Below are 17,440 nucleotides of genomic sequence, written 5' to 3'. Positions count from 1 at the left end.
ATGTTCTTTCCTTTGTCTTGTAAAGAGATAACTCACATACCTATGCCTTAAATTTAACCCTACTCTCCACCCAACTGGGCAGCAGAAGCGGCAGCAGCGGCTCCTCCTGCCCGTGGTCCCTGTCCCCACGCAGCAGCCTGACTGCCCGTCGGTCCTATCCCCACGCAGCAGCTCTGCCTGCCCATGGGTCCTGTCCCCACGCAGCAGCTCTGCCTGCCCATGGGTCCTGTCCCCATGCCAGCAGCAGCGGCAGTAGCAGCTCTGACTGCCCATGGGCCCTGTCCCCATGCTATTCCACACTATTCTCTAAATAAAAGAGCACTACTGCCAGATCTTGAGAGTCCAAGAAATCTTTCTTTCGACTCCTCGGCTCACCAACTCAGTGTTAGAAAGCTATCTTCAAATCCCAAACCCTCCAAGGGTGGGTATTCACCTCCCGGCCTCTTCTACCTCCTTTGGTCTTCCTTGGGATGACAACACTTGATTTCGCTGCAAAGACCAGCAACACCTTGAGGGAGTTTGATCACACACTCACCCCCCACCCCCCAACAGCTCTCCCTTTGTCCTCTCGCTGTGGCCCCAGGCCCTGGTTCTCACCCTTCCCTATGCTGGAGAGCCTTTCTACCTCTCAAGCGATGTCTTTCACACTGGTCCCCTCCCTTTGAATCTTCTCACCATTGGCTTCTTGCTCTTTTCAAGTTGCCCACATTTGTCAGGACCTGCTCATCTCCGCAAAGTGATTTTCTGTCCTCTGGCCCCATTCTTTCTGCTAAGATGGCTCCCTGGGTTCAGTCCTTGGGTTTCTGTTTCTGTCTCTCTACTTTCACATCCTTAGGAACCCCATGCATCCATGTGGCTCTAAGGACCACAAATGCTCCAGTGACTTCAACACCTGAGTCTCTTCCCCTGATCCTCACCTTTGTTAAAGGCCCATTTCATCAGCTGCCTGTAGATCATTTCAGTTTAAGGCCTACGCCACACTCCTCTCCCTCTGAAATGGTTAAAGTCATCATCTTTCCCTACCAACTGAGTCGCCCTCACGACTCCACCTCTGTCTCCTCATCCACAGTGACACTGAGCGCCCCCCGCCAGCGTTACAGTTATTTTAAACTTGTTTTTGTTGTTGTTCTTTCCTTGACACACGCTTGCAATTTCTCCATTTTCACCCAGTCTCCTTCAGGAAAGTCTCTTTGATTTCCCCATTTTACATTCTTCTCACTGTGATTCTATAAGCATTATTAGAAACTACAACGCAAACATGAAGCAAGAGAAATCATCTTAAGTTCTACCACCCTAACACAGGAAACTGTTACAGTTTTCTACTTTTACTTCTAGGACTTGTTTCTATTTATATATATTTAGCTATATGTAAAAATAAGGAGGATCCAATTTAATTTTCTGGTTTTTAACAACATTTTCCTTATTCTGATTGAGTCTTCATAGAAACATATCTGCTTCATATTTTGCACCATAACCTAATTATCCTATAAGTTTAAATAGTCTAAATGTATATCCATTTTGCTCCTCTAATGAACAATATTTCAACTCCCATCTTTACCTATAATTTTTTCCTTTTTTTGCTTTATTTCCTTAGGATAAACTTTCAGAAATGAGATCACTGGGCTTTTTCTCCTTCTTCATAACCAAAGACCACCTCTCTATTTTTGCTGATTCCTGCTTTATTCCTTTGCTGAAACCATTCTCTTGCTGCTCCCCATAATTTTCCTATAACCAGATTCAATCACCTCCATCCAAAGAGACTTCACTAACTAAGTAACTAACGAACTCAAAACCCCACGTTCATCGCTTTCACACCACGTCCTCTCAGGCCTTTGTACGTAATTGTTATACTAGTGTAAGCTAACACACATACCTCTTGACTTGGTCACCAGGCATGCTTTCTCTCACTGTATGAATTGCAACACATGAGCTCAGGCACATGTCTTTTCCTCCCACCTCTGATGTGAGCTCTTCCTACAGCAGGCACTCACACCAAGCCTGCTGCAGAGGATGTCTGCCTTCTCCAACAGCACGTTCAGCCTACTGAATCTGCATACTCACACTACCTTCATCATAGGTGCCCTCACCAATCACTGATGCTCTTGTTCCATGACACACAGATACTCACGACTAAGAGTCCGTATGTGCTTGATCAGATCACATTGCTGAAAATAAAAGAAGAGAGAGAGAAAAGAAACATAAGCACAGTGACCTCCAAGTGGCCATCTTTATTTCTCAGTGGACTGGTTGAATAAGGAGATACATACAGAATATTCAGACTTGCCCGGCATGCCTTTAGCGCCCTAGGAAAACAAAACCAAAATAATTTATTGGTATGTGAACCAGAGTCTTTAGTGACAAAACAAGAGCAAACAGAAAAACCTTCATTAAGAGCACAGCTGGCAGAGAGTGATTAAAATAATCCTGCACTGGTAGATTACAGTGCTTTATTTCCCACTCACATTAGAAGTGTAAACTTTTCTGCTTCACTGTTTTATCAGTTAAGCTAATGTCTGTCCAGAGGGAACTGAACTATTTTTCTAGAGTGAGAAGAAACAAACGTATTTCTTAAAGATATTTGTACTAAAGATATGACACTTAGAAGGTGTTTCTCATAAGAAAACTTAATCCTATAAAGATTTCCCAAAGGGTGGCACTAAGGAGAGGACTCTATTGAGAGGTACAAATATATTACAAATCAAGGAGTTTAAAATGCAGGCAGCAGCAAACAACCTCTATAGGTGTGAAAGAACCAAAGACAACTACATAGCAAAATGGACAGGACACAGGAGAAGAGCATATACTAAGCTCATAAATGCTGAAAGCTTATGGAGTGAAGGAGTGCAAATTACTAGGTGAGATGAATAAGGGGAGCTTCCTGATAGAAGTCAATCCTTCTTTCTGGGCAGCTGAGCTTTTCTCTTTTTCTCTCTTACTTCCTTTTATCAGGATCAGGCTTCTCTTTGGCAGTGATCCTTAACATGTCTGTGCACATGGATCCCTTTGGGCAACTGAAGAATACTAGGTTGCTAGCTTTAGAAAACGCTATTACATGCTCACACTCCTACAGTTTCACTGGCCCCCAGAAGCTCAACCAGGCAACTCAGTATAAGAACCTCTGTTCTAAATGATAACTGGGTCATCTACCCATCCATCCATCCATCCATCCATCCATCCATCCATCCATCCAATAAACAGTTAAATGCTGAATGCTGAATGCTGAGGTGCCCCATTGTGTGCTGCTGGTGTTAACAAGAACTGCTGTGGCATCCATGATTCTACCCATTAGGTCTTCCTGACCTAAATCAGGAAATTATGCATCTCAATAAATGATACTAAGTCTTACCCTTCCATTTAAAAGTTATGGCAGAAAACAGGAGAGAACGCTCAGCCATTTAAACAGAGAGAGGAACAACTTCTGGCTAATAAATAGATAGCCTACATCTTACAGAAGATCAGAACTGTGGAGAGTATGTCCTACAAGGATGAGCTTAAGAATAACTTCGAGCAAGTTCTTAAGCAGAGACTGAGGATCCAGGTCTTAGAATTTATCCAGAAGATAAATTCTACTGGATGAGCAGGACCAAGCACGAGACCAGGAAGACATGGGACCCCCCCCCCCCCCAAAGGAGAGCTCCAGAAGCTGGAAAGGAGGTAAACTCAGACCAGACCAGACTGACTCAGAGACTAGATTCTCACCCACTTGACTAGGAATATTCACCACTTCCTTAATGCAAAAGAAAGAAGAGATTGTGTCAGAGTGTCCTTTGCCGTTAGTTATTCTCATTCTACTGTGGATTCAGTCATCCACAAAACATGTGTGTCTTTTGTTTTCTTTATAAAGTCCCGTTTATAAAGTTAAAGAATGTTTAAGTCTAACTTTTCTGACTCCAGGTAGTCACAAAACATTACAATGCAAAAAATAAGAAAAACAGTGTCTCTACTTGTTACACAATGCTGCCTGTACCTCCTACACAAAACTCAGGTGCTGGCAGCATTTAGTTCTTACCTAACTGTGCTCATTAGGGGAGAGAGACGTGTAAATAAATCATCACAATAACATGAGGGGCATTAAAATAGAAATACGGATATTTCATCAGTGGGAGATGTGCCTGACTCTGCCTGGGGATGCTTCCAGACGTGACATTTCTCTTGCAATAGAATCACAGTGGAAAGTTGCAGTTATATTTCCAAATCTCTCTACAGTCTAAATTCTGAGGATAGGAAGGCAACGATCATGGTTATGGGAAACCCTCTCAACTTGTTTCTCATGATGGAACTTTGCCAGGACACCTTTATGAAGCTTATGCAATCCCATCCCTATTTTTTAAACCTCAGTAAAAAATAACAGTTAACAGCTAATATTTGCGTTGAACTTTACAGTTTCCAAAGAGCGTTCACTTTTGAATATCTGATCCTCACAGCTACCTTCTGAGGTAGTTAGGAGAAGATATGTTATCCCCATTTTAGAGGTAAACTGAGAGACCCAGTGACTCGCCCAAGGGCACACAGCTAGCAAGAAGCAGAATCTGGACTTGAACCCAGTGCTTCAGACTTTAAATTCTGTGCCCTTTCCATTGAACATCCTGGAAACCAGTAAATGCTACGTAGTTCTCATGGGTATACTTACTTTCCGTCCAGGAGGGCCTTGGTCTCCTCGAGATCCCTCCTCACCCTTCCAGCCCACGTGGATCTGCAGATAGGAATATGCATTAGTTTCCACATTGTTTATCCGTGAAGACTACTTTAGCTTTAATGAGACTGTATAATTAAAATATATTTTTAAAGAAAGCAACTATTAATTCAAGTCAAGTAAATTGCTTACGTGTCATATAAACTACCCGTTCTTAATCATTGGTAAACGTGCATTTCCCTCTTAGCCTCTTCATTCAGTGACATACTTTGCTCTGTGCATTTAAATCTAAATTAGTCATAAACTAAGATTGGCACAAAAAAAAGCAAATATAATAGGCCACGCAGAGATCTAATAAAAAAATCTTCCATCTGCAAAGGATCAAATAAGAAAAATAATTCCCCATATACATAAGAAGACATGGGTAGGCTGTGTCATTCCCATGCCTCAAGGTGATGGATATGGATGCTAATGAAATTTATCCAGCCAGATGGAAAGTACCCGTTGAATTGCATCTCTTTCACACTGATAATGACTACTGATATTACACTCAAATCTTACAATGAAAGGATGCTTGTCTCAGCATTTTGCTTTTAAGTAGGTATAACATTCTACTCTGCACTTTGCTAATTAGAAGATCTCAACAGCCTTTCTTAAAATGAGTACCCCATAAGACCTAGGTTGTAGGTAGTGGAATTGTCAGAAAACCCTCAGGGACACAGTGGGAAGATGTCAGCTTCATTTCCACTCACAGGGTTAATACTCTGGGCTTTAATATGTGCCTTAGAAAAGACTGGAAGGCACTGACATTTCTTAGAACAGCCAGTTATCAATCTGTAAATCTTTAAAATAGTTCAGATTCATGGAACCACAGAATTTTAGAGCTGAAAGTGATCTTTGGTGTCATTAAGTTCAACTCTCATGTTATACAAATAGAGACCCTGAAAAGGTGTGTTGAAGGTCACACAGCAAGGAAGTAGCATTTCAGATGCCCTTGGGTTGGATCAATAACCCACATTTATTATTATAACATAAAAGCCAGAGTCTTCCAAAGAAACATTTATTATTTCTGGCATTATAGGCTACTTACTGTTAATCCCCTAGATCCTTTGGGTCCTGGCCTCCCAGGGTTTCCAGGATCACCAGCATCACCCTAAACATTCAGATATAAAAAATCAAGATATTAAAATATTCGCTCTGAAAGAATAAAAATAATTCTCTCCAATCCAAAAACCTAACTGGTCTTATAACTATGCTATATACTAAACATTAAATGTCATCTTCTGTCATTTGGAACTAAGTCATTGATACGTTTAGAGATTTTCTAAACTATTTTTAATTTTCTGAGAATACAAATGTTTTTACGCATAAATATCAATGCAGTGGCTATCCAGTTACTAAAAATATCTAAAGAAAAATTCTTGAAAATCAGGGAAAACATAAGGAGCATTGACTACATAAAATACTAAATAATGAATTATAGAGCTGGCCCCGTGGCCAAGTGGTTAAGTTCGTTCTCCACTTTGGCAGCCCAGGCTTTCGCCAGTTTGGATCCTGGGCGCAGACCTAGCACTGCTCATCAAGCCATGCTGAGGCGGCATCCCACATAGCAGAACCAGAAGGACCTACAACTAGAATATACAACTATGTACTGGCTTTGGGGAGAAGAAGGAAAAAAAAAAAAGAAAATTGGCAACAGATGTTAGCCCAGGTGCCAATCTTTAAAATAATAATAAATAAATAATGATTACTTCTTAAATTCATGAATCATTCCTGAAAAAGTTGAAGGTAAAAAAATTTACTCTGACTTTGATGGGAAACTAATTTTAGCACTTATCAATATGCTAATTTCACATTTATACGCAAATTGAAATATGCTAACTTTCTCCCTTTATCAGTAAATTAGAAAATTGGTCCTCTACAAGGAGAACTCTTGTCCTAACAGTTATTTATGTAGTCCCTTCTTGTACCCTTCTCTACCTAAGGAAGGAATCTCTTTTGGTAATTCATCAATTAAAAGCACTTTCGAGAGGATTCAAAATTTGGCTGTTTTCCTATAGTTGATTTGATTTGCTTAGAATTCTATTTTTTTAATGCATAATTTGTATTTTAATTTGAGCATCAACAATTGGAAAACACTCTTCTGGACAGGACAATTTTTTAAAACAAGGAAATCTTATTCCAGACTTCCAGTGTACAAAACAGACAGAATATGAGCTACTCTGGTTGAAATGGAAAGTATGTCCGGTTGCAGAGATGCAGATGGATTTCAGTCTGGTAGGAATTGAAGAGTTCTGGAAGATGTTTGATCAGGAGAGTAACATAATTAGGCTACGCTTTGGAAAAATTCATGTGACAGTAGTGCTTGGGATTGACTGAAGCAGGAAGTTGGAAGTAGGAGACCAATGAGGAGAATATTGAAATCTCTCAAGTGAGAGGAAGCGAAGGCCACCATAATGAAGAACAAATAAATAGGAATCGCTGAAGTCAAGAGCTTTGAGTGAGATCACAGAAGCAGAGAAATCAAGAAGACAAAGAGCTAAACTTGAGAGGTTACCTAGAAGTAGAGTTTCAAGACAAGAGACAACAGGCAATAAAGGACAGGATGATCTTTCCCAATTTAAAGATTCATAGGAGTTAAGTCTGGTCCTTTCTTCACGAAGCCCAGATGAAACAACTGCCCTGTTTTGTTTGTTTTGTTTTCCATTTCATTCAGTTCTACAGGCTTACCTCAATTCTCAAGTAAAAGGTCAAGATCGAGATAATTTCAAAAGAAGGTCATGTGCACAATACCTTTTGCCCCATATCTCCAGGGAATCCTCTTGGGCCCTATAATTTTCGGCAGAGAATATAAATAAATCAGCATACCACTTCTTCAGTATGATCTTTTCGTATTATTTAGGTTTGCTTCGTCAATTAAAGAAATAATTCTTTTCCATATTTACCTTTATTCCTTTTCGACCTATAGAACCATAGCCTGGGATGCCGTGATCTCCCTGTGAACAAATCAGTTCATTTTAATTTCTCAAAAGTGAAAATTAATTGTAACCTCTACTGGGGAGATTATAGTGTTAGGAGGGACGCTGGGGGGACTTCAGGTGGAGGGGGCCTAATCAGTGACCTTGAATTCTGGGAATATTCGTACTGCTGGGTTTTCTTCACTTTCTGGTATGTGCCCTGGTACTTCTTTAGGCAGCTCCGCTCTGCAAACATTGCAGGAGGCAGAAGGATGGTTGTTTAAGACTTAGAGAGTCAGTGGCATTTATTTGCCTGGAAAATTATGAGCTGGTCCAAAGGACATGGGTGAGGAATTCTCCCAAGAAGAATTACAAATGGCCAGCAGACATAGGGAAAAATGTCATCCTCACTAGTAACCAAAGAAATGCAATTTGAAACAGTAATGAGATACCATTTTTTGTCAATAAAATTGGTAAAGATAAAAAAGAAGTGTTGACACCGACTGTTGGTGTGGATGCCCTGAAGCAAGCACTCTCCTGCATAACAGACCGATACATATATCTGTATATATCATTTGAATTTTCCTAAAGGCACTTTGCAATAGAGTTCAAAGTCTTAATTAAATGTGTACATAATCTTTGACTCAGTTATGTTACTTCTAGAAATTTCTATGTAGAAACGAATTATGATTTTGTCCAAAAATTTAGTTAGGTACAAGAATGTTCATTGTTGTGCTGTTTATGACAGTGAAAAACTAAAAACAAACTAAATATCTAATAATAAGAGATTGGTCAAATGAACGAACGTACATACATTCAGTAGAATATTTTGAAGCTATTAAAAGTGGTGTTGAAGAAAAATGAAATGACATGGAAATATACATGATACATGTATCATGACATTGTTTACAGGGAAAAATAGAGCATGTTTGGTTTTTTTTTTTGTATCTCCAGAATGTTAATGATAAATATCTCAAAATAGTGGGATTATAGGTAAATTTTTTTTCTTCCTCATCTCCCATCTTTTATGCTTGGTAAATTTCCTATAATATCTATGTATAACATTTGCAATAAACATTATTTTTAAAAAGGAATAAAAAAATTGTTCCCATATTGGCTGCTCCATGGACTGAGAGCTACCAGAACAGAGGTCCCATTTCTTGGCCCTCCTCCCCTCTTCTTGTCACCCTAGAATTTTGCAAGAAGGCAGAGAGATGGGTGGTGGTGTTTTTCAACTGATATATATCTATATGGCCATCTGGGTTGTTAAAATGTTGCAATGCTCTATTCTAACTTATCTGCCATGCTCTCTGCGGGCCTCCTTTCCCTCCAGCTGTTCTGACAGACCAGGGGGCTGAAACGCCTTCAGCATCCCCGTGCTCAGGCTGATAGCATCGGGCCCCTTCTCTTCACCTCAGAACTCAGCACTGGGAGCTGGGAAAGGTAAGGATCCTCAAACCTCATACCTGTTTTCCTCGCTGTCCATCTTGCCCCACTGGCCCAGGAACTCCAAGAATTCCAGGTTGTCCCTAGGAAATGAGATAAGAAGAGCTTCAGATCAGTAAAATCATCCCCAGCTCCCACCATTGGAAGATCTGTCCACTACATGTGGAGACTCCAAGTTCCCAGTGAGGCTCCATGCCCAGTAAGGAGATGGGTGGAGGAAAGAAAGAATGATCTTCCAGAGGGCAAGCCGAGAATATCAGCACAACCCAGGGCTGGACTCAAGTACTGCTTTCCTAGTGTTATAGAAGGACGAAGGAGAAGCAAAGAGTGGAAAATTGACTCCAGAGAAAGTTGATTCATTTGCCCATCCAACAATTACTTATTGTCCTGGAAAATAAACTGTTGGACGTGATAGATGTGGTCCTGGCCTCACCCAGCATAGGCTGGTTGGAAAGAGAAACAATTAGACAGGCAATTATAAACTCGTGTGATAAAGTTCGGGGTGCTATGGGAGCCAAGAGAATGCAAATCTAAATCAGATTTGGTGGGGCTGGGGAGTGGGCCGCTTGAAGGAAAGGAGCAGGGGAGCCAAGGCTTGAAGGATGAGTTGTGTGAGCTGGAAGAAGGATCTCCAGAGGAGTGAGAATGATCCAGGTAGAGAACAGGCATTGGTAGAAACCTGGGGCAGGCATGCAGGAGAGAGATGAGCTGTGAAGCTTTAGGATTCAACAGGGTCAAACAGCAAAGGGCCTTCTTTTCAGTCTGGAGATTCTCCTAAGGGCCATGGGGAAATTAAGACCAGCAACATAATTTGTGGGGCTCAGTGTAAAACGAAAGCACAGGCCCCTCGCTCAAATATTAAGAGTTTCAAGATGATGATAGCAGAGCATTAAACCAAGTGTGGGGCCCCCCTAAGCGAGGCTCCTGTGTGACTGCACAGGTCCCAGGCCCTGAAGCTGGCCCTGGGGGAGGGAACCACTGAAAGGTTTTAAGCAGGGAGTGAGATTTTGAATAAGCCCGTAGTCTGCTCTCTGACAATCTCCAGCAGAACCACCTCAGAGATGGTAGGTTGAGCTAGACAGAGAACTGCATGCACAGACAGATTTGAGTTCTGACACCAGCCTCCCTCTACCCAACTCTGCCACCAAGTGCCTTCATGAGCTCAGGAAATCAGGGAGCTGAAGAGATTTTCCAGAGTTGTTTCATGATAGGTGAGATCACTGTCTCTCCTAATGAAACAGGGCAGTTCCATGGAGAGGTAAGCAGTTAAACATCTTTCCTCAATGGAAGGGAAAGAACTATTAGCAGAAAGCTGGTGGGTGGTTGATGGTTCCAGGGTTCAATCATGTGAGGAATTAACATGAAAATCCAGAAAGAATGGGCGTACTTCTTTCTCAGAATTTAAAATCTATAAGCAATAACACTTACTTTTTTCCCCAAAAGTCCAGGTGCTCCAATGCTCCCTTTCACTCCCACTGGCCCAGGAGAACCCTGAAGGAAAATGGGAGATGCAAATGCTGGCGCTGCTCCAATTCTTAAACAACCCATTAGATTGGCTTTGCTTTTCTTCATGTCATTTCCAACAACTCCTTCATGCCTCCTGAGGGAGAGACCCAGCCACCCAGGGCAAAGAGACATCTGGGATGAAACCAGATGACTCAGGCTACGGTCGTGGTTAGAGGACCAAGCCTTCATCAGCAGGGACGTCACCAGTCCATATGGGGCCTTAGTGAGAAACAGAAAAGGCGCCCTTGACTCAACACATGTCATTTCTGAAGGTGGCAAATTTGTAAGGTACTGACTTTGTTAAAACGAGATGTTTGGCTGTCATTGGCACATTTGTACACTATACCTTGCACACATACAAAACAGGACACAGAAATGTTTCAGCTTCCCCTCTGAAAATGGGAAAAAATATCTTTCACAAAAATGCTAGAAAGACGACTGAGCAAACACAGGTGTCCCTTGCCTTCTGAACTCTTGCTCTCTGAGCTGAAGAATTGAATAGATTCAGAACATTTTCATTCGAATCCCTCACCCATCCAAGCTCTCATTACTCACTGTCAGAAACTGGGGAACCCAATAGCTTCAGAGGGTGAAGTCAAAGCTGATCTTAGGAATCAAATCAATTTGGCTAGCGAGGAATAGTTATAGAGTCAATTTCAAATATCTATAGTCAATGGAGATCTGCATGGCACAGATCATTTTTACAAGTTAGAAAAGCCAGAATAATGTAACAGATTTTAAAATGTTCACAAGTCAGCAAGAGTTGTATTCTTCCAATTGCTTCTTCAGGCTGCTGAAATGGGTCTGTGCTTTCTAAATAAAACCCCAGTGAAAGAAAAAAAGGAGTGTTTAAGCTACGTGCAAGGAATCCGAGCTGTGCTAAAAATTTGTCCCAGGTTAATCCAAGAACGAAATACTCCATGTGTGGATAATATCAAATAAACTACCTGTGGAGAAAGAGGAAAATAAAGGTTGGAGACCATTGACTGTAACGTTTCTGAGTCACTCACCTGAGGTCCTTTATGGCCCTCGCTTCCCTTCTCTCCTTTCCTGCCAGGAATTCCATTTAACCCCTTTGGTAACAAAAGAAACAGTGCAATGCAGTCAATGAAACTTCCTTCCTTCCCTAGTGCCTTTGAAAGACCCCACGGAAAAGCACTGGTCCCGCCCTCCAAGCAGCCTTCGAATTCCTGAGATTAAGCACGTCTTAGAAGAGGAATTGTGGGGAGACCCAGACTCAGCGGCACAGATCTTATGAAGGAATTTCCAGCCTGAGTTTAAGACCTTCATCCCTCTCTGACAGGGAGAAATGAAAAAGTGACTAAAAGGAGAAATAAACCCACCCGAGACAGAAGTAAGACCTAAACAAGAGTCGGCTAGATTCCCGTGACGCCCCAGGTTACCTGAGCCGAGGCGCTTATCAGTGTGCACCATAGAGAGCTGAATTGTCTCAAGTTAGCACGAAAGAGCACTTTAGCAGCAGACCCATCAGAGTAATTAAAACACATCCTCTGCCGTATTTACCAACAAATGCATGGTTCTCACACAGAAGAAAAAACTAGAGGTGCCAGTGATGTTTCTCACTACCAAAGCACCAGCGGTAAAATGGGCCCTATGGCCCTACACAAATGATGGATGGAGCAACCGGGCTAGCCTTGGTTCACTGCCTAAGTGTCAAAGGGACCCTGGGTAGTTGAGGTAATGTCGCACCTCTCCCCACAAAGCCTGAGGGTACATCTAGGCTGGTCCCACGGTTACTCACTCTAGAGGACCTGCTCACTGTTGGCTTGGCTCAGGGAGCCCAGAATCACTCAAGAGAATCCCAAATTCCAGTTTAGTATTAATAATCTGGAAAGTTTTAGAAGAAAAATGAACTCCTGGGAAGGTCTCAGAATGAACACATCTACACAGGCCCTTCCAGACAAGTTCAGGCTTAAAGCGGACTCTTGTAAGGTGACTAAATACCCATGTGTTAAAAAGCCATTCTCTAGGGATGACCCCAGCATCTTTCTGACATGCAAGAGCAACAGAGATGTCCCGACTCTGATGCCCATATCACTAATGACAAGACCAAGAGAAAATGCAAATGGCTCATGTAAAGCCCTCTCAGTGATGTCCCAGAAGCGTTTCATCCCCTGTGGAGCCAGCTTTAGATGAATTGAATAACAGTTCCAATTCCTACTTTCCTTCACTTCTTTCCTTCACTTTTTCTTCACTACGTTCCTTCATGGGAGTCTGTGTGCAGGACCTCAAGTAAGGAAAACCAATCTGTTGATCCTGACATTGATTACTAATATAACATGAAGGTCTTAATAATTCATTACTAAAAACATGCAGACACAAGATCAGGCGAGCACAAGAGCATGCCTTTCCGCTGCAAATGTAGGAGCAGGTGTGACGGAGTGAAATCACTCACCCATGATGGGAAATGTAGAATTCTGGAGACACGTACCATGAAGGAAGGTAGGGGCAGATTATAAATTTCTCACTTATTTCTTTTTTTGGTGAGGAAGATTGGCCTTGAGCTAACATCTGTTGTCAATCTTCCTCTTTTTCCTTGAGGAAGATTGTCACTGAGCTAACATCTGTACCAATCTTCCTCTATTTTGTATGTGGCATGCCGCCACAGTGTGGCTTGATGGGTGGTGTGTAGGTCCACACCTGGGATCTGAACTGGCAAACCCCAGGCCACTGAATTGGAGTGAGAGAGCTTTACCACTGGCCCCAAATTTCTGAGTTATTTATGTCTGTACAGAACTACCTGCCATCTTCCCATCAGAATAATAGCATTATTTATCAATATTTACGAAATATTCCAACACACCTGTGGGCCTTGTAGTCCCTCAGCTCCCTGTGCACCTTCAGCTCCAGGATCTCCCGGCACCCCCTGATGAAGGAGAGTTTCCAGTGTTAAGATTTTCTCCGCAGAGTTTCCACATAGCTTTTCTATTTATAGTACCTTGTACTACAGCACACAAATACTATTTTGTCTGACTCTTGGCTCACCCCTTACTTTGCCTAGGATTTTACTCTTAGCAAATGTGTTACAAAATGAACACAAGGTCGTTTCTAACGCTGGTAAAGAATTTCACTCTATTGCAGCCGATTCCAGGGTCACGTGGAAAGCAGTCAAATGCACCACATTTGGGACTGCACAGGTCCTCTGGTCTCCGAGGAGTCTGTGCAGGAGCCTTTGCCTTAGCCCAGGCCTGTCCTGTCCCTGACAGCTGAACTGACGGACACATATGTATCCCCCCATTAGTGGCGATGGACCGTGTTCCGTGCTCGGCACTTCCCACAACATCCTTGTCAAATGCTCACTCATTCCCAGCACCATCAGCATGTGAGGCACCTCCCCGGCCCCACCCACACAGAGCACAGGAAGTAAAGCATACTCACCGGGGTGCCCTGGAGCCCCCTCTGGCCTTCTCTGCCCTGGAGCAGAAAAGGCAGTGTTAGTGTGTAGGTGTTTGGATGGAGGTTCCTTAGGGGCAAGGCGGCCTGTCTCATTCCTTGATAGACATAAGTAATGAGCAGCCCACAGCAATGGCTTCCCCGAGGCACTTTCCAAAGACAAGGTTTCACACTGGGCACTTAATTACGGACTAACATTTGCGGGATTGATTGCAAACCAATCTAAAAGTCATTACAGATCCAGCTCCAGTCTGACAACCTCTGACAATTATCCGGGAGGCTGTTTGGAGAATCGAATCCTCCTGAAGAACCTGTCTTCTGCCTTTCCCTCTTTGACAAACCCCACAAAGGACTGTCTGCTAATCAGACGCTTCCTGCCTGAGAACAAGCTGTGGCATATCCATCTCTCTCTGTGCCGGGCTCCTGATTGTATCTTGGGGGAGAGTAGAAAAATTGCTAGGTACAGTGCTGCATATGGGCCCACTGGGGTTTGTCTCCAGGGAATTCTACAAGGAGGAAATGGCCAATGGGGTCTGCTTAACTATGTGACAGTCCACATGGCACCACCGGGTTCATCTGAGAAAAGTGGGCTTGTCTCTGCTCCCAGATCCTTATGCATGGATCCAGAAGCCATTTCCCACTGCCAGCTCAGGCTCTCCACCTAGCGGCCATCTCTGCCACACCCTCTCCTTTCCAGAGGGCAGCCGAGCTGGGAGACGATTCAGACCCCAGATCCTAACTTCTTTTTCCCTAAAAAAGCAACATAAAGTGTGTACCCTCAGCCCCGCAGGCCCCACTCCTGCCTCTCTGAGAGAACCTTGGAACCATCAATTTACTTTGTGTTGTGATAAACCACTATGAGTACTTTAGGTACAAAACAAATACTTCAAAAAAGCCTATTCATTCATTCATTCATTCAGAAAGCATGGAAATTGTTACTTCAGAACCACTGTTTTCTTTCAACCGCTCACCTTCTGAAGTTCCTTAGAATCACCTGCCTGACCGTCTATCACCTCCAGCAGGTTCGCTGATGACCAGAATTCCTCCACTGAGGTTCTGCCCCTTGATTCAGTTACTCTGTGCTTTTAAAATGCAAAGACCCTTGGGGAGAAGTTACTCATTGTAACTTGTTTGTACTTTGATGTGACTAATGGAGCTCTTGACATATGAAAGCAGAGATGAAACAGTAAAAAAAGAAACTGTAAAGAAAGGTTGAGGCCACTGTTTCATGATGTCATAATTCTGTCTCCATCAAAAAGCAAGGATAAAATAGCATTTATTCTGTGACCAGACAGTATAGCACAATGGTTAGTTCATGTGCTTAGATGTCAAGCAGTCTTGAGCTCCACTCTGTCCTTTAATGCCTGTGCGGCCCCTAGCAGTTGCACAATAACTGTTAGCCAGCAAGGTTAGGAGCCTGGACTCCGGAGGGAGACAAACCCCAGCTCCGCCACTTACTACCTATTCTGATCCTGGGTAAGTTTGCCCGAGGTTCCTTGATTTTCCTTATCTGTAAAATGGATATAATAATAGTATCTGCTTCATAAGTTTGTTATGGGGATTAAATGAATTAATATTTAAAAGTGATTTGATCAGGTCCTGGCACAAAACAGATACTATAGAAGCATAAACACTACTATTCGTAAGTATTTTTTTGCATGACAGGCCGAAAGCAATGACCTGGAATGTGGTTTCAATGCTCTGGTTCTCAGTACATTGATCCATTGTTTTGGCAACAGCTGATGCAACAATTAATTCAGATAAGTTGAAATTCTATCACCCAGGAGGCAACGTCTTAGGTTTCCTTGTGTTTTTAGAATTCACTTAAGATCCTCTGACCCCCATAGAGAATTCTGGCCTTCACCGGAAAGGTGGAGGAGGGGGTAGAAGTGTCTGATGTTGTTTTATATCCACGTTGCCTTATTTAATTTAGGAGAAGTGTTTACAAAGGAGATGTGCAGGGAAGTGGGGAAGATAGGGGAGGGAGAGCCCCCTGTCCTTGGAGTGACTGAAAGTAATTGGCTGGTTTGTCCAAGTAGTAATTTGCCACCCCACCTCTAGCATCTCTTTGCAAAAACTGCCTAATCCATGGCGAAGTAATAAAGCTATTTCAAACTGAAAGTATTTTCTCTTGAACCAACAAAAATACAAATTTATCTTTCAAATTTATAGCACTTGGTTCATCTTGCTGCTCTCCTGCTTCCTCTGATTAATTTTAATTCTCTTGAGTGGAGAAGAGGGCAAAGACCCAACGAATTTTACCAGAAGCTCTGGGAAGCCTAAGCCATCTGAGTGTAGATTCTTCCCCATAAGAACTCGGAGCCAAGACAAACAAAGGCGAGAGGAATCAAAACGCATTTCTCCGCTAGCTGTCCCAGAGAGAAAGGTAATCAGCCACAGCCTCAGAGCAGAGAGAAGATTCCAAGTTCGCAATAGAAAAGAAAGCCAAGCATTCTCAGTTCCCTTTTGAACAAAGCTCAGGGCCAAAGCTAGGATGCTGTACGTTATTTTCTCTTTATGACCTCTTTGCTGAGCACGTGATTAGGTGGTTTCTAACATGTTATAATTAGCATCTCCAACTTCAGTAGTCCACAAAGAGAAAAGTGATTCCTTGGCTGTTCCTTAAAAAGAAGGGGAAATCCCATCTCCCCATTTAGCCTTGATATCTTATGGATGCTGTAAAGTTACCCTAGGATCTTCAGGTTGCCACTAGCTTGGCCCTGATCCCTAGCATTTGAGTTCACTCAGGAAGAACTTATCCGTGATTCTTCTTTCCCACTGGCATACATAAAGAGAAAGAGAGCATGCCACAGTGGTTCCCACCAGGGGCGATTTTGCCACCCCCCCCACCCCCCCCACCACTCCGCCTCCCCGCCTAGACATTGGGCAGTATCTGCAGACAGTTTTGGATGTCACAACTGAGGGGAGGAGGTGCTACTGACATCTAGTGGGTAGAGACCAGGGATGCTGCAAAACATCCTCTAATGCACAGGATAGCCCCTCACAACAAAGAATTATTGGCCCCAAATGACAATAGTGCCAGTTTATCAGCCCTGGATCAGCCGAATCTGCAGCAAAAAAATATTCTGAATGCCTCTGTGGCAGCTTCAGGTGATAAAGAGGGAAAATAAATGTCCAAGGGAACACTTACCCTGCCTCCTCTGGAATTAGGACTGCCTTGCGTTCCTTTCTGTCCGGTTCTACCCTAGAAATATAATCGTCCCCCCAAGATCATAAGGCAATGATTCTGAATAAATTACATACAGAAGCATCAGCACCAAAACCTCAAGAACTATTAAAACAGGAGAACAAACGTGTGAGGCTAGAATCTTTAAGAGGAAGATGGTACAGCAACATGTTCTCCTACCACCAGCTTCCCACATAATATCATCCTCCGGAAGATGAGTAATTTTGCTCATAGAAGTGTAACCTTCTATGGACATGCTTTATTTTAAGAAAGTCAGGCTCTTGTAAATGTGAACTT

At 42.7% G+C, this 17,440-nt stretch overlaps 1 protein-coding gene across 1 annotated transcript in view; it reads right to left on the bottom strand.

The window, feature by feature from the left end:
- The window catches only part of COL6A5 (collagen type VI alpha 5 chain), a 130,651-nt gene that overhangs the window by 45,280 nt on the left and 67,931 nt on the right, over nucleotides 1-17,440 (bottom strand). Inside the window, exons 20-31 of the mRNA XM_014731857.3 lie at nucleotides 17,108-17,161; nucleotides 13,942-13,977; nucleotides 13,367-13,429; nucleotides 11,553-11,615; nucleotides 10,465-10,527; nucleotides 9,057-9,119; nucleotides 7,579-7,629; nucleotides 7,427-7,462; nucleotides 5,724-5,786; nucleotides 4,631-4,693; nucleotides 2,268-2,303; nucleotides 2,129-2,165 (exon numbers count right to left, since the gene is read on the bottom strand). Coding sequence (XP_014587343.2) covers nucleotides 2,129-2,165; nucleotides 2,268-2,303; nucleotides 4,631-4,693; nucleotides 5,724-5,786; nucleotides 7,427-7,462; nucleotides 7,579-7,629; nucleotides 9,057-9,119; nucleotides 10,465-10,527; nucleotides 11,553-11,615; nucleotides 13,367-13,429; nucleotides 13,942-13,977; nucleotides 17,108-17,161 — 628 coding nt within the window. The remainder of the gene's footprint in view (nucleotides 1-2,128; nucleotides 2,166-2,267; nucleotides 2,304-4,630; nucleotides 4,694-5,723; nucleotides 5,787-7,426; nucleotides 7,463-7,578; nucleotides 7,630-9,056; nucleotides 9,120-10,464; nucleotides 10,528-11,552; nucleotides 11,616-13,366; nucleotides 13,430-13,941; nucleotides 13,978-17,107; nucleotides 17,162-17,440) is intronic.

The sequence above is a fragment of the Equus caballus genome, chromosome 16 (genome assembly GCF_041296265.1).
Source record: "Equus caballus isolate H_3958 breed thoroughbred chromosome 16, TB-T2T, whole genome shotgun sequence".
Classification (NCBI taxonomy): Eukaryota; Metazoa; Chordata; class Mammalia; order Perissodactyla; family Equidae; genus Equus; species Equus caballus.
The sequence above is the reverse complement of the archived record's forward strand: the minus strand, read 5'-3'. Positions and strand labels throughout refer to the sequence as shown.